We start from the raw sequence: 20,804 nt of genomic DNA on the forward strand, positions 1-20,804 counted from the left end.
AGCCAGTCACTTAAATTAGCAGGAAAGAGATTTAAAAAAGATCAATAAACAAAAGAGAACCTGAGAAAAAACCACTTGAATTACTGCTGGTATGCTAAATAAAGTGGTTTTACACATTGTATTATTTATTTATAAACGTGATAAATTAAGAACTATTTAGTTCTGTGTATCAATTAGTCAAAGAAATGAAACTTGGAAAGAAAAATCTTTTTTGTCAGTTTATCAGCTACCACACCACTTTGTTAGCACCCTGCAGTCTCTTTATTTTTATTCTGTCTTTTATTCTCATTACATCTCTTAAAACATCCAGAATCAATGGCAGTTTAAGTAGTGTTGCACTGACACGTAAGACACGAGAGAATTCACATCGTTGGAAGAATGTGGTCTTTTTTTTCTCAACTATTCATGTTATCAACCTTTTCACTCCCTAGAAGCTGGTATGTTACCCACCTTAACACTTAACAAGCACAGGAGAACCACCTACTTGTAACGTGCGAATTCCTCTTGTCACTGAGAAGCCATTTCTTCCTCATTCTTGGTAGTGATGGAAATGCATATTTTTTCCAACCTTCTACCCCTATCATGTCAACTGAGTTCTCGTAATTCTGTATTCTTCATAACAGACCTTCATCATATGCACATAAGACACTATCAAAGTCAACCACAAGGAGAAGCATCTCCCATTTCTGCATCTCCCCTGGCAGACAACTGGCCAGTGCCACAGGAAGGCCCAAGAATGGATACAATTCTTCACATTCAGATCCCAGGCTCTACATATTGGTGCAGTACCACAAGGTACCAAAAGCCCCCAGCCAAATCCATCCAACCCAAAGAAAAAAATCTCAGATCATACTGCACTTCATAGCCACTGAGGGTCATCTCCCCTTTACGCTTTTCTGACATCACAGTCGTTCTGGCCTAATTACTACATGTTGCCCTTTTGGCTCCTTAGCTGTCAGAGGAGTTGTCTATGTACTCCCCCTGTAGAAGTGACCCTCACACCTCCTGTGGGGTAACAGCGAGCATGGAGGGACTCACTGCATTAGCAGTTAGCAGAGATAATGCACTCTGTAATTTACCCCATGGCAACTTGCTGATGTAGTCAGGATGTTTAATTTCACAGCCATTAAAAGCCACCATTGATCACTCTGGTTTTGAGTATGCAGTTTTATAAGACTCTACATTTAACAATTGTCTCAAGTAAGGAACAGAGCATCTCAATTATCTACAAAGCAAAAATTAAGGAATCTATTTTATAATTCTAAAAACTGACATAGCTCCATTCTTAACTGACAATTAAACATTCAGTCTCTGATGACACAATATTAGCTCTACAATTAACATGCTTGCAAAGAATTGTGCAATGTAAATGCTATCTGAGCTGACACTTGCTACAGTTCACACGAACTGTGAAATAAATATTCAGGTCTAAATTGTTTCAGTTTCTTAGATGAGAGACAGGTTAGGTTTCTGGGTGAAGTGTGTAGTTCATGTCTTTGCTTTAAAAAGGAAACCAAAAAATCAAATCTTTGTTTTTCCTCAGTGAAACTTATTTCCATACTTCAAATCTCAAACAGTAAGCAACCTGTTCAGTTGACTCCCCTGTTCTGTCTGCCATTTGGGTTGGACACATAAAGGAAGTCTCAGAAAAAGCTAATATGAATACATATGATTTTGTTAATACTCTCCAGCAATAAAAGAGAAGCTTTGTTTTCAAAAAGAGTGACTAAATCCATGAGTTTCAATAGAATATAAAATGAAAAAAAATAAGGGAGGCAGTGTCAAGAAACACTATATGAAATGTAAAAGCCATAACAGAATCGTTAATGAATCCTTCTCCTCAAGTAATAATGAACAACTAAATTAAAGCTGGTGTGGCCAACTTTTATCATGGCAAAAAGCAGTCTCTGATAGCTGTAATCAATGAGGATTTCAAGCACCCAGTTTTACTGCCTGACTCTTTCCTTCTGCTTTATAATGAGGAAAAGGTGAGCTTGAGTCATGTTCCTTAGAATATTTACTAACCAAAACCTAATACTGAAGATGGCTTTCAGTGAGGGTACAGAGAATAACAAACTTCCCTTCAGAGCTGAACAATGCCTGGACTTCTCATCATGGTTTCTGTCTGCAAAACTATCTCCCCTCCTATCTCACACTGAGGAACAAGTTTATAAATGTCCAATCTCAGAGCTGCTAGCCTGAAAAAAAATAAAATTGCAAATGCTTCTACAGGTTTAACCCATCCACCTCCCAACATCCAAAGTGAAGGGAGGGAGAAGTCTCAATTGCCCTTGTACACATTAATCACACCTGGAAGAGCAGTCAAGTTTCCTTTGGATTAAAAATATTTCATTATTGTCATGGGCACCCAGCTTCAGATTAAGGAAACAGTGTTCAGCATTGGTGAGAACACCAGGTTTCTCAATGTAAAGTATCATAATTTTTTATCAGCATAATCATATTTTTTTAAACTTCAAGTTGAGAAACTTGTATATAATACATTTTTCCACTTTGTTTTTGATATTTGGTCTCAGTTCTAGGGGTTTGAGACATTTTTCTTCTGAGAAACGCAACTAGATCTGTAATCATATGTTTCTCTTGTGCTGTGTCCACCCCAAGCCAGTTTCTGGAGGTGATATCTTTTATTGCCAGAGGATTCAAAGAACTTGAAAATAGTCAGCAGTTATCATATGATCATTGGTCTAATTAGCTCTAGTGTTCTACAAACAAATATGCTCTTGTCAAAACAAAGCAGTCATAGAATCATAGACATATCCTGAGTTGGAAGGGATCCATCAGGGTCACTGAAATCCAACTCCTAGCCCTGCAGAGAACAGCCCCAAGAATCACACCATGTGCACAAAAGTATGGTTCAAACACTTCTTGAACCCTGTCAGGCTTGGTGTTGTGACCACTTCCCTGGGGAGCTGGTTCCAGTGCTCAAATACCCTGTGGGTGAAGAACCTTTTTCTAATATCCAACCTAAACCTCCCCCGACACAACTTCAGGCCATTCCCTTGGGTCACCACATTCACTGGTCACCACAGAGCAGAGATCAGTGTCTTCCCTTCCTCTTCCCCTCAGGAGGAAGTTGTTGGCTGCAATGAGGTTTCCCCTCAGTCTCCTGTTCTCCAGGCTGAACAGACCAAGTACCCTCAGCCACTCCCCATACAGTTCCCCTTCAAGTCCCTTCACCTTCCTTGTGACCCTCCTTTGGATGCTCTCTCATAGCTTTATATCTTTCTTATATTGTGGTGCCCAAAACTGCCCCCAGGACTCGAGGTGAGGCTGCCTCAGTGCAGAGCAGGGAGGGACAATCCCCTCCCTTGCTCAGCTGTCGATGCTGTGCCTGATGCACCCCAGGACATGGGTGGCCCTCCTGGCTGCCAGGGCACTGCTGACTCAGGTTCAACCTGCCACTGGCCAGGACCCCCAGGTCCCTTTCTGCAGCGCTGCTTTCCAGCATCACATTCCCCAGTCTGTCCGTGCATCCAGGGTTGCCCCATCCCAGGTGCAGAATCTGGCACTTGTCTTTATTAAAATTCATACAGTTGGTGATTGCCCAGCCCTCTAATTTGTTGAGGTCTCTCTGGAGAGCCTGTCTGCCTTCAGGGGAGTTAACAGCTCCTCACAATTTAGTATCATTGGCAAACAGTGTGTTTTAACAGCAAAAATTAAGACTGTCATATAAATGTGGACATTGAACATTGTCTTTTCCCATTTTAAATGGTTACACTCCTGCTATTTCTGCCACCTCCCTCAATTCCATCCTCCTTGCAGTGAATTGCTCAACTAATTGCATTCATCAAAAAAACCTGCAAAATGGTGTTGAAGGGACTTGCAAACACTCATTCATTCAATCTTCCAATTCAACAGGATCAGCTTTCCAGTTCTAGCAGAGATCTGCTATTCTCAAAGATCCTCTAATACATTACTTAGCCTTCTCTTCTTTTGACTAGACAGCTCCAGTTTCTAGAAAAGAACACCAAGGCTTTTGTGGAAAAAAGAAAAGATTTTTGATAATTTCTTTATCTTTCTTGGAGTTGAGCTGCTGTTTGTTATTTTTTAACTGCAGTGGCCAAGGTGATATTTTGGCTAAGAGCAATGCTAAATAGAGTAGTACATCACATATCTTCTGGACAATCTCATTAACACAATCAAGTATGATATTTGCCTCTACTGCAAAAGCATCCCATGACCACTTCATATTCAGTTTATGGCCTGCTTCAGAATCCAAATGTTTTTTTGAAAAACTGACACAATCGATTATTCCCGGGCCTTTATTTGTACAGCTGGTATTTAATATAGTTGATAATGTTTAGTGTGGTGGTCTGTCTACCCATTGCTTTTCTGATCCCATGTTCCCCCTCCCACTCTCCCCTGCCCTTAGCCCTGGCCCTCCCTATTGGTTCCTGTACCCCAACCCTGCCCATGTACCGCCCCTGAGAAAAGATCTCTGCGCCCAGATCAGGAGGGCTCTGCCTCTGAGGGTCGCCGGGACAAGATGTGATTAAAGTCATCTCAAACCCTCACGGGAAACCCTTCTCTGCCTCCTTTGCCATCACTGGTTGTAGCGCTGCTAGCTGCTGGAGCAAGACTGCGGGGCTGTCCGAAATGAACTACGGGATTGCAACCGTGGTCACACTGCCCTAAGCATCCCTGCTGAGCTCTCGGGAAAGCTGCAGCCTGCTAAGCTAAATCTAGCGACTACAACAGTTTAGTATAGTTTATAACTGTATTAACTTTAATTCTGCTCTCAGAGTGACAATTTCTCTCTCTTTGGTCTCATTTCCAAATTTAATAAATACACTTTACTCTAGCAGACTGCTAATAAAGGTATTGGTTAGTTATGGATACAGGGACAAACTTTGACAGAATCCTACCCAGTAAATCACATTTTTAAGATAAGCTTCTTACATTTATTCTCTGCAAATTTTTCCAAACAGTTCTGTACTCACCTTTCATTAATTTAATCAGAACTGTATTTCTTTGCTCATTAAACAGTCGGATGACTTTTTTTAAAAAATGCAGGTCTAGATAGTGTTTTTTCATGATAATTAGAAGAGCAGATTTAATTTTTGCTCTTTAAAAAAACCAGTCAAGTCAACACAAGTCAACACTGAGGCAGAAGCAACAGAAAGAAGCAAACCTGCTGGTCTGGCTTATTCTGTTCCAACTAGAACCAGAACAGGCTGGCATTCATTGTCCATACAAAGGTTCACCAGTCTATCTATGCCAGCAAAAATTAAAGAGTTACAAAAATTATTCAGGGTAAACACCATCTTACCCTGTTTTTTTTAAGTTTTGTGTTGTAATATAAATGAAAGAGAAACAGAAGTGTTAATTTCCAAATACCACTTGCATAAAATTTTCTAGGAAGGAAGGAAGGAAGGAAGGAAGGAAGGAAGGAAGGAAGGAAGAGTTGAGTGTTGCCCAGGCTTTTTACACCACCACTCAGGGGATCATTAACCTGGATTTGAAAGCAGATAACGTTTTAATCCCTCTTCACCCATCCCACTCCCCAGTTAATGGTTGTATAATGTTGCCCTGAACAATAAACAAAATTGGCCCTATACAACTCAGCATATGGCGACTAGCACAGTCTATCATGTACTGCTTTCCATCTTTCATGGTTTCTATAGTCTGGATACATGCTCTTTAAATCAATGCTAATGAAGAAGTAAACCAGTAAGTTTTGTCATCTGGTTTAAGAATTAACATCAGAATTTTTCCAGTGTCTTCAACTAAATAGCTAGAAAGACTGTTGAAAGAAAAGCAGAATTGTTATTCTTGATCCTGAGAAGTACACATAGCTTCTCTAGTGGTCATTCTATACTATCTGATTTATTTTATCAGATCCTAAGAGTATACAAAGAAAACAAAGGAAAGAACAAAAACCCACAAAGTCTTTTGTTCTTTTTTTTCCCTTTTAACTAATGGAAAAAACACTTCTCAGTTTCAGATCTCTGAAAAGATCTCCTTCAAATTAAAACAAAACTCAGTCTCTCCTTTCTTCAGGAGGGATATACTGGTGGTTCCAAACTATTTTCAGCATTCCACTCACAAAATTCATCTGATGTGAAACAGCTACCTTCCTGCTGTCATGGTAACATAGCAATAAACATTGAGCAAAATCTTTCACTTAAGTTTCATGCAAGTTCTCTTGCATGCAGTTCTGCACCCAGGCACAAGGAGTAACAACAATGGAACCTGCCACCTGTCTGGCACACCTCTGGGCTCTGTGAAAAGGAACAAAAAGTAGCAGAACACAGAGTCAATCTGGTATGCTCTGGTATTTAGCAATCCAGGCCTCGGTATAATCTGAGATACACGAAGTGAAAAGTACCCTCTCTTTTTCTACTAATATAAAAACTCATGATCCCTTGACTTTGCAAACTGAAAAGCTATGTGCTTTATCTGAAGCTTTATACCAAGACAGAGCATTTTAATTTTAGTGTCTCTTAGTGGGTTGATTCTCTTCCTAATATGAGCTCAGGCTGCAAAGCTCAAACTGGACATTTATTTCAATGTTTACTTTGTAAATGATCTATAACAGAAACCAACTGGGAGTCCAACACCTTCAATATACAAGTTATCAACCGTCCTCCCTGTCCACAAGAAACATTATCCTGTCCTACAGGGTAACAGACAAACTTTCCACAAACTAAGGGATTACTCTCAGCTGAAACTAAAGTAAGAACACACAGCTCTATTGAAAACGTTTCACATAGTAGCTGACAATCAAAATGTAAGAAAATATCAAGCAATGTTCTATGGAATCTGCTCAGGGTCCAGTACAACTATTTTTTTCACAGATAGCCTGAACTGAAGAACAGTCAGTTTCAGTTCCTTATAAGTGATCTGAGAATGATGCCAGGGTAGGGTGGGAGGAAGACACTGCAAGAAATTGCATTATTAGAATTCAGTATGATTCAATGGAGCGTAATGTAGAGAAGAGAAATACAAATACCAGCATTTCTGCAGAAGTAATGAATAGCACAAATACAAGTAAATAACTATCAACTCAGGAAGCTTGTAACACAGAAATAGGCACCTGGGGATCACAAGTTAGTGGAAGTCAGTGCCATGCCAATTATCAAAAAACAAAACAAAGCATACAAACAAACAAAACCAACAAAAAACTACAAACAACAAAACCCAAAACCAACAAAATACCAATCCCCCAGCAAACAAGGTCAACAGCATAAATGAGAGTCTATTGCAACCTCAATAAAATCTCTTTATTTTATTTATCCCTGACAAAGCCATTGAAATGCTCTGTCCATTTTTGGGCTTAGTTCTCTATAACTGAGTCACTGCTCATGTAATTGTGACAAAGACACACAAAGCATGTCCAGAAAGGCGTCTATAAAGAAACACTTAAATATGATGGATTTTTTCTGAGCTAAAGGATAAAACATTGGTAAGTAAAGGAATGGCTTTCAAATATTTAAGAGCTTATGCTAGGGAAAAAACCCCAGCTTGTTATTACTTGCTCCATTTCCAGAAGCCACAGAATAGCTCAAGCTGCCACCAAGATCAACTGCTTCACAGTCAATTTCCTCTTCTCTTTTTGGTTTTATGGGCTCAAGAGAATTTAAATTTAACAATACCACATCTACTGTTCTTTGCTGTCTTTTGTCAGCACTTCGAAACACTCACCTGCAGGACCTACAAACTGGCACACAAGATCACTTTTTGGTTTTCTGAAGTCATTTGCTTCTCAATGGCAAGACCATTGATACACTCTCTTCCCATTTAAATCTCAACAGCATTTTGTTTTATTCTGCTGTACAAATTCGATAGTATGTCTTGGATGCCAACTATGTCCAGGAATTGAATGACCAACATTTCTCCTCTTTTTAGTATTTATTTTCCTCAAGGATTCAAATAGTTTAGCTCCTCATTTCATGACTTTACAGTTCAGATAGCCCAAGAAAAACTAGATGTTTATGACTAATAGGAATTTTAGAGTTTTCAATACATTTAAAACAAGTTTCACAGTGGTTAAAGCCTGTCACAGGAGATTAAGAATTAAATACCAGAGATTTGCATTTAGAGATCAAACACTATTATATGTACAAATCAAACTAAACCCCTGAAAATTAAACTTGAGTTACACTCACTGCATTTACTCAGCTTAGGTTCAAAACCATGGAAAATTACTTCATAGGTTTATTTGCAAACAGCTTCAGTATTTGAGGAAAAAAAAAATTGTTTGTTGAAAATACTTCAAAAAACGATCACCTAATAAAAAAACACTTCATAAGCTATTTCCTTAGTAAGCTGGAACACTAAGAAGGTACTTCTTTAAGAAAGCAATAAATTATTAACATGCTATAGGACAAATGTTAAATGTGGCAAAAAGTAAAAAACACTTAAGCTTTGTATTATAAATAATTGCAAGTAGAAGCATGCAATTGCGTGTTTCAAATACATTATTTACCTGCAACACCATTCAATTCGGCCTTCCCCTTCACAAGTTTTTGCCCAGTGATTATCTGCAAGGTTTTTCATTGCCACAGCATATTCACACAGAGTTTCCTCATCCTCACAGTGCTCACGCCAGATCTTATCAAAGTCTCCCACTAAACAAAACAAAACATAACAAAACAAAAAAATTGCATATCAGATACAAAGTCTCTCATTATCTCCATGGCAAAATCCCCATCCAGTTAAAAAGTTACATAATACACCAAGAGATTACTTTACATGCACATAACAAAAACAAGTTCCCCTTTCTCTAGTCATAAACACAGAAATCCAAGTTTTGAAGCAGGAAGGGGCTATCAGGTACTTGAGAAACGAGAAATATCAGTATACAGATTTTGTTCAGTTTGTTCTGTGAAATTAAAATCCCTGGGAAGATTTGCTTTCAGGTTTCTGTGCATGAACATTAACATGACAAACATTTCAGAAATGAAAGATTTAAAGGTTTCTACTAGTGTTCACATCCATGGCAAATACTGTGGATGACATTGCATGAAAAAGCCATGAAAGTTTAACCCAGAATATAGGTTTCCTTGGGTACATGGGAAAAGAAAAAGGAATTCAAACCCTCACTGACTGCTGTCTAATCTAGCCAATCTCAGTAAATTAGCTTCTAGGGGATAGTACTGAAGAATCAACCAACTATGATAAGGAAATCTCAGACAAACACCTCTGTTGATCTCTAGGGACAGATTTATTTCCCTGCTCCTCACCTTGCTGAAAAGAAGTCTTGCAGGTTTAAGTTCTGGCACTTCAAAGTAAGTAAACGTAATTATTTTCCTTATTTGCTCCTAAGTATCCACTTCTCCTAGCCTGCTTTACATAATGTACTGCTAAACAAAAACAAGATAAATGCTAGTCATGGCTAGCCCCAATTCCTATACAGCATGCAAACCCTTGGTGTACCTTACTGAAAGAATATTTCTGCCTAAGAAAGATGCTTTCCTGATACGATGTTCATTAATTTCTTTTGTGTTTCTTAATCACAAATGCGTGCACACATTTAGAATATATGTCAATCTGCAGAATAAAAAATAGGTACCAATTTTGAACTTACAAGCTAATATAGCTAAAAAAAGTTTTCAAGAACACAGCTATATTTTAAGCTTCAACTCGGACAAACAACACACTTATCACAACATGGTTCCATCTTGTAGCATCTTTGTATTAGAAGAAAATACTTTAAAAGTATATCAGCCATAAGCTAACAATTAATGTCTGTTAAAAGCCTGAAAGTAGCTTACAGTATGACCTGTCCTCAGACTAGAAAGAGATTTCTGCTTCTAACACACTTACAGCAATTTCTTTGATATACTTTGTCTTAATTAGCAGTAAATCAAGGATTTTTTTCCAGTGACAACCTTTTTATTTTTTCCCTCCTGTGCAAAGCAGCAACAATCCTCACCTCATTTATCCTCCGCTTACAGAAAGACTGGCCCTGATGGACAAGTATAGAAGTATACTTAAAAGATTTAAATCAACCATCCAGGTTACTCCCTACTTAGGTTTGGTTTAGGGATGTCATAGCAATTTTCAGAAATAAGCATCTAGTACACTTGTACAATCATCAAAGTGAGTCATGTGTAAAATTAGGTGTTTATACTCCCTTGTGTGAGATGGCAGTTGAGATGGAAGGGAAGGGAGTGGCCACAATTTAATGTTATCAAAATGAGGAAGCTGTGCAAGAAATCATGTATTCTACTTGCTATTCAACAAGCATATATGAGAAAGTTACACTGGACAAAAAAAAAGGGTATAATACTGAATGGCATCCCTCATTATTTTCCAAATGATCCAAGTTCAGAGAGGTGTGCTTTTAAGAAGTGGTACCAGCAAGGTCATCAGCTGACCACCATGGCAGAGAAAACATCCAAGTTTCAGGCAAGTCCCCAGAGAGGTTCCTGCTAAAACCTGTGGGGCACTTTTCCAGAGCTTTCAGGAGAGCCTTCTGTAGAAACCAACATGCAGAACATAACATAACCCACTGACAAAAGAGAGCAGAAAATGGCATCAACAGTGGCCTACCAGCACAGGGGGTACACAAACACAACTCCTATCAATCTGTATTTCTTGTATCAAAGTGCAGAACCTATACAGCACCAAGCCAGAAAGCACTAGCAAAGTTTGAAGTGATTCTCAATAGCAAATTAATTCTCGTGCAACTTAGATAAAGTGTCATAGTTTCTCTGACACAATACTCTGAATCTTACTGCACGCTCCAGACAACTGTGTAATGCTTTGAACACTTGCAATTGCTAAAGATTTGTTTGAATACATGGCCAATTAGAAAGGTGAAAAGTAAATGAATGAACACTTATTGAAGGAAAATACCACAAATACAAAATCCGAAGTTCATTACTGTTCTTTTATTTCACTACTTCATCTGGTCTATCCTGAAGCAATTATTCTATTTCCAAATACCCCTTTTCCTTAAAAATTAAGAAATAAGACACATGGGAAAGAAGAAATATGCAAAGACCAGATGTTCTTAACTAGCCTACCCTTAGTAACAGAAAAGTAGCGATGCCTTCTAACACTGAATACTGCTCTCATAGCAGTTGCTCTGATTTCCTTCTGAACGAGGCATAGATTTGCACCTCTCCCTGGAAGTCAGATGAGGGTTAAAAGCATCCACAGATAAGGGATCTTAAATTGAAATATACAGCAACAGACCCAGAGCTGACTACCAGCATGCTGGGACATGAACTTTGGGTTACAACAGAGCTGCCTATAACAGCAACAGCTTCTTGGCTCTGAGCTGACAAGAAAATAAAATTGAATTATATAGACCACAAAGAGAGAGATGCAGAATAAAAGTGAAAAATTCGTCACAAAGTAGTTCTGTCACACATCCTATATTAAGTCAATTCTGTGAGCACTTCTGGTTTATTTTCATTTACCAATACAGAGATACAGAAATTGTCTACATGAGACAGATACAGCCCTGCTTTTGTATGAGGAACACTGAAATAGAGGATGGAAGAAAGCAGATGAAACAAGGAGAGGACAAACTTCCACAAGATCACAACTGACGGAAGGTAAATGTGGAACAACTTCTGGCTGTTTCAAGAAAATGAGGCATTCAGAAAAAGCATCTTAAAAGAAAAAAAAAAAGTTATTTCCTCATAAAATGTGTAACTAAGCTTAAAGTTCATGAAGTTTGTGCAGCTGGGCAAACTGTGGGAAGAAAATCCATGACAAACTCCATATTCAAAGACGAGATATCTAACTTAGGAGCTCCTAGACCACAAAATCACTGAAAGACATAATGGTAAGCAAGCACACAAGTGATACTCCAGCAGCATTTTTCATTTATTCTTGTCTAAGCATCTGCTGTTGACCCACTGTCAATACCGATTTTGATATGATGCCCATTTCTCTACCCTTTCATGAATACAAGCTCCAAACAACTGCAGATAATGGGTCATGTTAAGGCACTGGCACTTTCAAAGTGTCTGGGGTCTAATTTCCTTTGAGCAAATAGCATGGAAGTGAATTGTTTTGTTGTGGTTTTTGCTCCCCCATACTTTAACACAGTGAGCTTTGAGAAGACACAAACAGGCACACTAGATATAGGAACTTTAAATCCAGAATCATGCTCCAATACTGAGTTGAAAATGCAAACAGTCCTTCCTATCTGTTGAGATTTTGAGATAGTGACTACAGTAAGTCTTGTAGCATTCAATTTCAAACATCAGATATCCAGAACACAGAAAAGTTATGTATTTTTTTTTAATCAATACATTATAATCCATTGTGTACTAATTTTTCAAGCAACACATTATAATCCAGGTACAAATATGGCATTAACTCTGTACTAAACATTTATTTATGAATCAATAAATTTTTGCTTATGTAACCAAAAAGGCAGTAAAATATGCAGGAAGGTTTCACGACAGAACTAGTAGTTACTAGAGAAATAAGATACATAAAGTCTTCTGTTAAGCAATCAGTAACATTGTAAATTAAACAGCAATTTGTGGCAGGCTAATCTAATAGAATACAGAAAAAAAAGTCTTTAATCTTTGATCACATCCTAAAGTTAATATTTGATTTTGTGTATTAAACTTTTAATCTCACATACTCATGCCCATACCGTAACATAAAGTTGAAGGCACTAAACACTCCTACTCTGCGCTTACAGATTACCTTTTATACAATTTACAACCTCTTTTGAGTGCTGAACATTCAGAGATCTTCATAGGCCTGAGATCTCCATCAAGGAGCCAGTTATGCCACTGTCCAGCTGAAAAGTGTGACTGGCAAAACTAGCTCATAACAGGAGTTTCCCACACCTCTCAAACCACTATATTCATGCTACTTTAAAGTTATTTAATGTTTGTTCTACTTTATTCAGAATTATCTAGAAAATAAATAAAATAAATACTCTTCACCTAGAAAATTAACTATTCCTTTAAAAACAAAAAAGGCCAAAGCCCACTGCTTCCTATAATTCTGTCAGTGAACAAATATCTGACCAACTTGTTCTTCGTAACACAGACTTTACAGTAACAAAAATCCAATACTACTTACCTAGAACAGATGAATCTCTCTAAATAATTTCCACCCACATTAATACTGTCCACAGAATAGCCAAGTCATAACCCTGAACTCAACCACAGAGTAATCAGCAGTTGCTGAGTACTGTCACAGAGAGAACAGGTCAGGCATGTACAAGTTATTTTTAAATGATCCTAATTACAAGATAATTTTGATTGTGGATAACAGTAATAGAGACCAAATGTTAGCTGTAAGTTTCAACAACTGAAAACATTTGTAATAGAGAAGAATCATACAAAATTAGTTAGAACTCCCCTTGTTCCACATTTATTTACAAGTTCTTACCAGAGGTTCCCAGAACAGCCTGAAAAGACCAGGTTTGCCATTCTTGGTGGGACAAACCTACACCATAATTCTTCTCTCCATGAAGTCTATTATTAAGAAAAAAACCATCTAGCTTTCTTCCATCCCATTAAAAAAAAAAATTAAAAAGACATTTATTTGTAGAGTGTTAAATTCAACTATTATTTAAGGTATGCTTATAAAATAAACAAAAAAATTAAGTATGCAATTTTTCTTCAACTTCTGAACAAATCATGTCAGCTGGTATTTCAAGAAAACACAACCTTCTGTAATATAAAAGAAATAGAGCTCAGTTCTGCTAAAGGCAGTATTTTTCATTTCAGAATGGGATGAAACCTAAAACAACTGATTTGAATAATTCTGTTTTATCAAGCAACACAATAGTTGTCACGGAGAGTTACAAAAGTACTATCTGCACCCACAAGAAGAGATTTGTAATTACTATTTTCCATAACTTCATTGGTACTCTTTGGAAAAACAGTGCAGTCATCTCTGACAATCTCAAAACTAAGTACAAAATACTTCATCCATCACCAACCACGACCTTGCATAGCAAAAGTTAACTGACACTGACACTGCGCGTTTAAGTCTTCAGGCACATGCAGTGCAGGTCTTAAGCAACAACTTCCTCCAAAAAAAGGAAATAAAAAATAATAATGATAAAAAAATAGTCTTGGTTATCTACATACTGATATAACTTAGTAATGTAATAAACCAAATTCAATCCACTCCCTTTTCAATACTTTCATTTAACAACACATCGCCTTCCTGTTTTCTCCTCTACCAGAACTTTGATACCTCTGGTAGAAGAGAAAATAACCTCAATATATTGACTAACAACAAAAGACAAAAGCAAAACTGACATGTTAATATTTGCACAATAGCTATTAATACCAACACTACCTCAATAAAAATTAATAAATATTGCTCATGGTAAAAAGGAAACCTATCCCCACAACTAACGAGTGTCCATGGCAATGCTGGGTAACTACAGATGACTGGCTGCTGGCCATAGCAGTGCCTAGCAAGATTCTTGAGGTTTCTTTTGTTTGTTGATGGCAATGCACTGCAGAATGAAAGCAATCCGTCTCATTTTGAGTCTCTTAAGATCACTTCTCACTTGCTGGAAACAGTAAACTAGCTTCTCTAACACGCTAAACAGTAAATGAGGAAAGCAGTCCTACACTGTTCACTAGGCCAAAGCTGGAATCAAATTCCTACAAGTATCTGCCAAAATTTCCTCATTTACTGTGTCAGTTGAAATTTAGCAGTACTACTAATGTATGGATGCTGTGGCAATGATAAGAAAAATTAATTACCTGAGGAGTATCAGCAAATATTATGATACTCGTCATTTTCATTGTATACAAGATAAACTTACTGAACATCTGTCTTACTAAAAGCATATTCAGCATTCCTTGCAAAAGACATTAGGTATTTTTGGCTTCTCTGTTTTCCAATTTTACATGTCTATATACAGAACATGAACTTCAACCTGGACAAAGTTCAAGCAATCAGTTAGTATTTTCCTTCTCATGTCTGACTTGTATTTGCTTCACATTTAAGAATTACCTGAACTATTTCAGAATAAAATATTTTTTAAAAAATCAAGTGCAAGAATCTAATTTTCTCTATCTCAGTATCAATGTTCCTCCCTTCAACTTACATAGAAAGGATTCATTTGACCAAATGTGGATTCTACATCTGACCTTAGGTAAGTTTCCTATCCATCTGTTAATATGAAACAGACTGTGAGGGCCCAATTCACTGATATTTCAGTATCTACTGGGGGTCAGCTTAGATCCCTCTGAAGATTTGTGTCTCTGATCATCTGCTATAAATCTCTGATGGCTGTCACACAAACAGCATGTATGTGATAGTTTAAGCAATTACTGCCCCCAGGTGTTGGATCTACTCTACTGGAAACTTCACTCCCCTCCTCTTTCCCAAACCTGACTTTCTGGGATGGACTACGTGCTGCACCTTAACACAACCAACACAGAGATGAGTATGTTAATGGAAACTACTAATTTTGGTAATTTTTGAAAATGCAGGAGCAAAACTTAGAAGCAGCTGATGCATAGGTACAGATTTTATTATGCTGACCCTGTAATGGGAACACCATTGTCCCTGCCGGGGCAACAAAGGAACAGGGAAGGTGACGTACACCTGTTTGTCCAGTGAGTGCAAGCCCATGCTGTAGCCAGTGTGTTTTCAAATTTATGGGTTAAATAAATGATAGCAGTAATTAAATTCCCCAAATGTAAAATCTTAGGCGATTTCTAATGAAAGTCTTGTTGCAAAACTGTGGTGTGCAAACTGTAAGGGCAATGCTACCTTAAACCTCATGTAATAAACTAGCATCAATTTTCATTTTAATTTAATAAAATTTAGTTTTTTTCTTGAAAATTCAGCAGTGAGTATTATAAAATGTCTTCCTCTTCCAAGTAATTAATGCAAGTGGTAAAACACAAATTAATATCTTGAAAACTTAGGTTTATTTCCACTGTAAACCAGTTACATTTAATAAGAAGGAGTCACAACTGTTAACTTATCGTGTAGAGTTCAATGACAAAGTTTTTCCTGTCCTGTGAAAAATGACACCATTTCAAAATGTTTCCTGTTTCACATCAGGAAGAACTTAAGCTCTCTCACGGTTTTTCATGAAAAACATGAGACGAAGAGACCATGAAGGAACTGAGTTCAAAACAACCCTTCTGTCTAAACGTCTAAACCACTTACCTACTTGATTTACTTATTATCATCAGGCAGGGTCCTGTAAATTTCTCCTAATTTTCTGAAAAACCTTTAAAAAAGTTGTTCTCAATTTCTTAGAAGTTTCAACAAATCTTTCTTTAAAGGAATCAAACTGCCACTGTTAGCTTCTGTGATATGGTAACTAGTAACAGCACAAAACCCAATTCAGTGTGATTCTCTAAGCCTCAACAGCATTAGCAGGCATATATTAGGAGAAATTAACTGTTTTAGTGAACATACAGGAAAACATTTCATAAAATACCTTTTCAGATACCTCAGCAACTTTTTCCACTTGTACTCATTACAGGATTTTGAGAGAAAAGTAGAGTCTTGTAAATCGTCTTTCAGACTATATACAAAACCATCTATAACTGAGGGTCATGCTACAGAGAAAATGTTTACTTGATAAATACAGCTCTGCATGACTACAAAGGTAATAAACAACTGAAAGAAAAACTGAAAGAAAAACTGAAAGAAAAACCGAAAGAAAAACCGAAAGAAAAACCGAAAGAAAATACAGCCCCTGTATCAGGGGAAGGGATTTTTATTCCAGTAAAAATTAAACTTATTTGGTTACTACAAGCAGTTAGAAAGAAACAAACATACATCACATAGCAGATGTTCAGTAGATCTCGCGGAGTTCCTTAGGAACCACTAAATCTGCTTTTACAAGTCTGTCTGTCAGGCTTGGCACACATCAGCCTACATGCAGTATATGAAACATTCATGCATATATACAAGCCATACAACACGCTCCAGCCCATGGCTGCAAGTGCCCAAAAGATGCATAGAGGAAAGCTCTGTAAAATTTGGGGTCACCTGTGGTACCAAGCAACAGAACCAACAGCAAGTGACTAAATCAAGCATTGTTTTTCCCCCATCTCCATGTAGTAACAGAAATTCAAATATCATGAAAAACTGTAATTTCTGTACTTTCTAAGTGCTTGTGTCAAACATCGAGAACCACCCTGAAATTTCTCATTAGTGAATAACTCACTACTTGAGAGCAATTTCAGCTTTTGGATTTTACTGTGGTGTGTAAAATAATTAACATTAAACTAATCCATCTGAACAGGAAGCAGGAGTAAAACTAAAAAACTCCATGAGCTTTACACTAATGAGAGACACCCCTAAGTGAACATGTTACAATCTCAGAGTAATTCTCACTTAAAAGTTTTCTTCATGATGAGAAAGTTTATAGGGTAACCTCAGGAATTATGTCTATTTTTAGGAACCACTATATAGGTACTGTCTTTCTCACCCACTGCCTAAAAGTAGCCTGAAACAACTTCCTAATGAATAGTTGATTTAGCTCAGACATTCTCTCAGTGTGGACAAGGACCAATCACTGATTTAAAACCTACACTCATATGCTAAACTTCATTAAATAATTTCAAAATATCACATAGAATACTACTGTAGGACCCACAGTAAGAAAAAAAAGCAGCCTACAATTTCAAAATACCAAATCTGCCATGGCATTTATGATTACATGCTCCCCTTTATTCTTATTGACAACAGAGATGGTAAGAGAAGGGAAGTGGAAGAGAAGGAAACACAGAAGGGAAAAAAGAAATAAAAAAGGAGAAGAAAATTTAAATATTCCCACTATAAGTCGTACTAGTAATACACAAACAATAGAAAAGATAACTACTAGTCACACAGCAAAAAACCTAAAATTGTTGAACAAAAAAACGCACTTCAGTGCAAACTTAAACGTATTTCAGCTGCGTAATTTAAAAGAAGGTAAATGATGGTCATGAATGGCATGGGGCCATGACATGACATGAGACACAGTACAGAACTACATATAAAATCCATGCACCATACTCACAAGCATAAAGTGCAGAAATTAAAAAATAAGCCAAAGTTCAGCTTTGACCAATTTCCAGAATTACAGTTTTTCACTAGGGAAAAAAAAAAATCTAAATCAAACCCTTTACATGACATGATGCTGACTGAACTTCTAAACTTTATTCTAGTAATTCCCTAGTAACTGCAAAAAATTTGCTGCAATGCTTCCCTAGTTAAGAAATATTGCTCTTGCACTTCTGACAAGTATGCAACTTCTTCAAAAACATGTTAGCTTGCAATTTTGGAGCACACTGTCACTTTTTCACTGGCTCATCTTTAAAAAAGAGGGGAACAATTGCAGAAAACGAAATGAAATTATAACAATGGTGCAGTTATAAGCAACTCAGATAATATACTGGCTTGCCTGTTGCAACTGCCCATTAAAACACAAATCTTGATAATGTCAGCAAGGCAAATGAATTGGCAAAGAAATCCCCTTATTAAAATCATGTCCAAATAAAAGCTATCAACACACATCTCAGTGTCTCAAGGACGCATCTATTTCCTTTCAACACTTCTAACAGAAGACAGTAACTTAGGATCATATTACAATACCAAGAGCTTTCTTAGACTTATCTACCCTGTGCAAAATAATCATATAGCTCTCAGGATACTGAACATGATTTTTAATCTCCCAACAAAATCAATATGGGATTCTACTTTAGCTTCTACAGACAAAGCACTGAAGTCCACTCAACAGCAATTCTAGTACTGTTTGCTTATTTAGACAAAATGGAAACTAGCTTCATAGAACTCTAGTAAAGCATAAGAGGAGGAAGAGTACAAAAAGAAAAGAGGAAAAAAAGATAATAGAAGATTGCAGAATAATGTTTCTGCTTTGTATGGAGGTGAGTGCACTGAATTGTGGGGTTAAGAGGCTTTCCCTGTGTGAAAAGCCATAAACACCTTAGCAAGGATGAGGGGATTTTTCCTCTTTGCTTTTCCATACTCAAGTCGTAATTCAAATTGTACAGCAAAATTACAGACGATTTATTGATTTTTTTACTTCTATTCAACAAACTGTCACATTTAATTTTGTCAGGGTAAGATACTTGCCAGTCAGTGTCACAAGCATTAGAAAAAAAAATTCCAAGAAAAGACCTTTCAGAGATCAAGCGTGTCCCAGTATTACAATTTCAGAATGACATTAAAGGCATTTAAGAAGGAGATTCTCAAGTCTGCCTTTAGAAGCAAAGGCAGATGTAGATAGGAAAGACTCCAAAACTAAAATTCTTAAGCTGAAAGAACCTAACATGAAGTACTACTGGCTACTAAGCACTAGTAACCTGTAAGGACCACCTACTATCAGATGAGAAGGTAATGGGTGGAGCTCTTCTCGTTGCATAGGTGTGACGAATTGTTTGGTTTTAACTCTCTCAGTGAAATGACATATCATGTTGCTAATTCGGAGTGACCAGAAAAATCAGTGTAAAGTTTTCACTAACTCATGATTTACAGGTCACATGAAGTAAATGAAAATGTTGTTGGTTCTTTCACTTAACCAGCTACACACAATTTACCCTTGAGCATGAACTTGCTTTTTGCTAAGAAGTAGGCTCACAAAAACTTCCACCTAATTTAGGCTCTCATCTAAAAAAAACCAGTTGTTACAGAGATTGCTCACTTTAAAAAAAAAGTTAACAATGCCAGTCCTTGTCTGTCTTAATCTCTTGGCACTCTGAAATAACACAGAAACATGTAGTGCTAAAAGCTGGACTCCTTTGCCAGGATTTGAATGTTTAAGTATACTATGTTCATTCTCCCAACATTTGAATGAAGAAGGGAGATCCTCCCTTAAGTTTTGCCTCACCAAGGCCAAAATAAACAGCGACTCTTGATCAGTATCTAGATAAGTAGGTATTTGTGCCCAAATCCCATGAGCTGGCTCCAGGGGAGATTTTGGGAGTCCAGAAGGCAATATGACCTTGTTTCTTTAATAGAAGTGTCATATGCAAACACAGAGGGGAGGCAAGAACTTGTGCCTACAAGAGGAAGAGGTCCCATTTTATGTGTGTTCTTCTGGAAGTGAGCTCACTGAATGGAGGGATGGATTAATTTTCTGTAACCTGTGTTAGCATTTCAGGGAGGCTTTAAAGCATTCCAATACCACCCATAAAAACCTTGCATAAGGGCATTAATACCAAGTAGATTTTTCGAAGACTACAAGTAATTTGTTTTACAACAGCTTTACCCCAACCCCTTCAGTCAGTGCTCCTGCCTGAACTACTGCACTACGACTGAAAGACAAGAGGCACAAATAATTCACAAAGACCTGTGCCTTTCCAGATCACCATTCAATCTCTTTTGGCATTCATCATCTACTGTCCTCACGGTTGCCGATCCTCAGTTTGGAAGACACTGCTATACGACCGGGAAGCTCCCTCCTCAGCCAGGAAGGGGGCTCCGCTGCCAACAGCTCCAGGAAAGCGGCACAACCCCGCAGACCCGATGGGGCGCCTTCGGCGGGGCTACGGGCAGCCGACGGCAGCGGCGAACCCGGTCTCCCGGGGAGGAGCAGGAAGCGAGCGCGGCGCTGCTCCCGGCCGCCCTCCCCCGACACACCCCCTCGGCAGCGGCCGGGGGCGCCGGGCCGGCCCGCCGCCCCCCGCCCGCGGGGGACACCCCGATCCGCCTCCGGCGAGGGCAGCGGGGCGGCCCGGCCGGGGCGGCCCCCTCCCCCGCGTTACCTTCCCGGTACTTCTTGCGCAGCCGCCGGTGGACGCTCTTTACTACCCCCGACAGCTTCTCCTGCTCCAGCTTCCGCTCCTGCTCCGGGGGTGGCGCCGGGGCGGCGGCGGCCCCGCCGGGCCGGGGCCGGGGCTGCGGAGCGGCCTCCATGG

At 38.3% G+C, this 20,804-nt stretch overlaps 1 protein-coding gene across 1 annotated transcript in view; it reads right to left on the reverse strand.

Annotated features, from left to right (window-relative positions):
- Positions 1–20,804, reverse strand: part of BMT2 (base methyltransferase of 25S rRNA 2 homolog) — a 36,236-nt gene extending 15,432 nt beyond the window's left edge. The window contains exons 1-2 of the mRNA XM_042018056.1: positions 20,652–20,804; positions 8,447–8,588 (exon numbers count right to left, since the gene is read on the reverse strand). Coding sequence (XP_041873990.1) covers positions 8,447–8,588; positions 20,652–20,802 — 293 coding nt within the window. The 5' untranslated portion in view covers positions 20,803–20,804. The remainder of the gene's footprint in view (positions 1–8,446; positions 8,589–20,651) is intronic.

The sequence above is a fragment of the Corvus kubaryi genome, unplaced genomic scaffold (genome assembly GCF_017639235.1).
Source record: "Corvus kubaryi isolate FWS band 111438036 unplaced genomic scaffold, C.kubaryi_AGA036_p1.0 137, whole genome shotgun sequence".
NCBI lineage: Eukaryota > Metazoa > Chordata > Aves > Passeriformes > Corvidae > Corvus > Corvus kubaryi.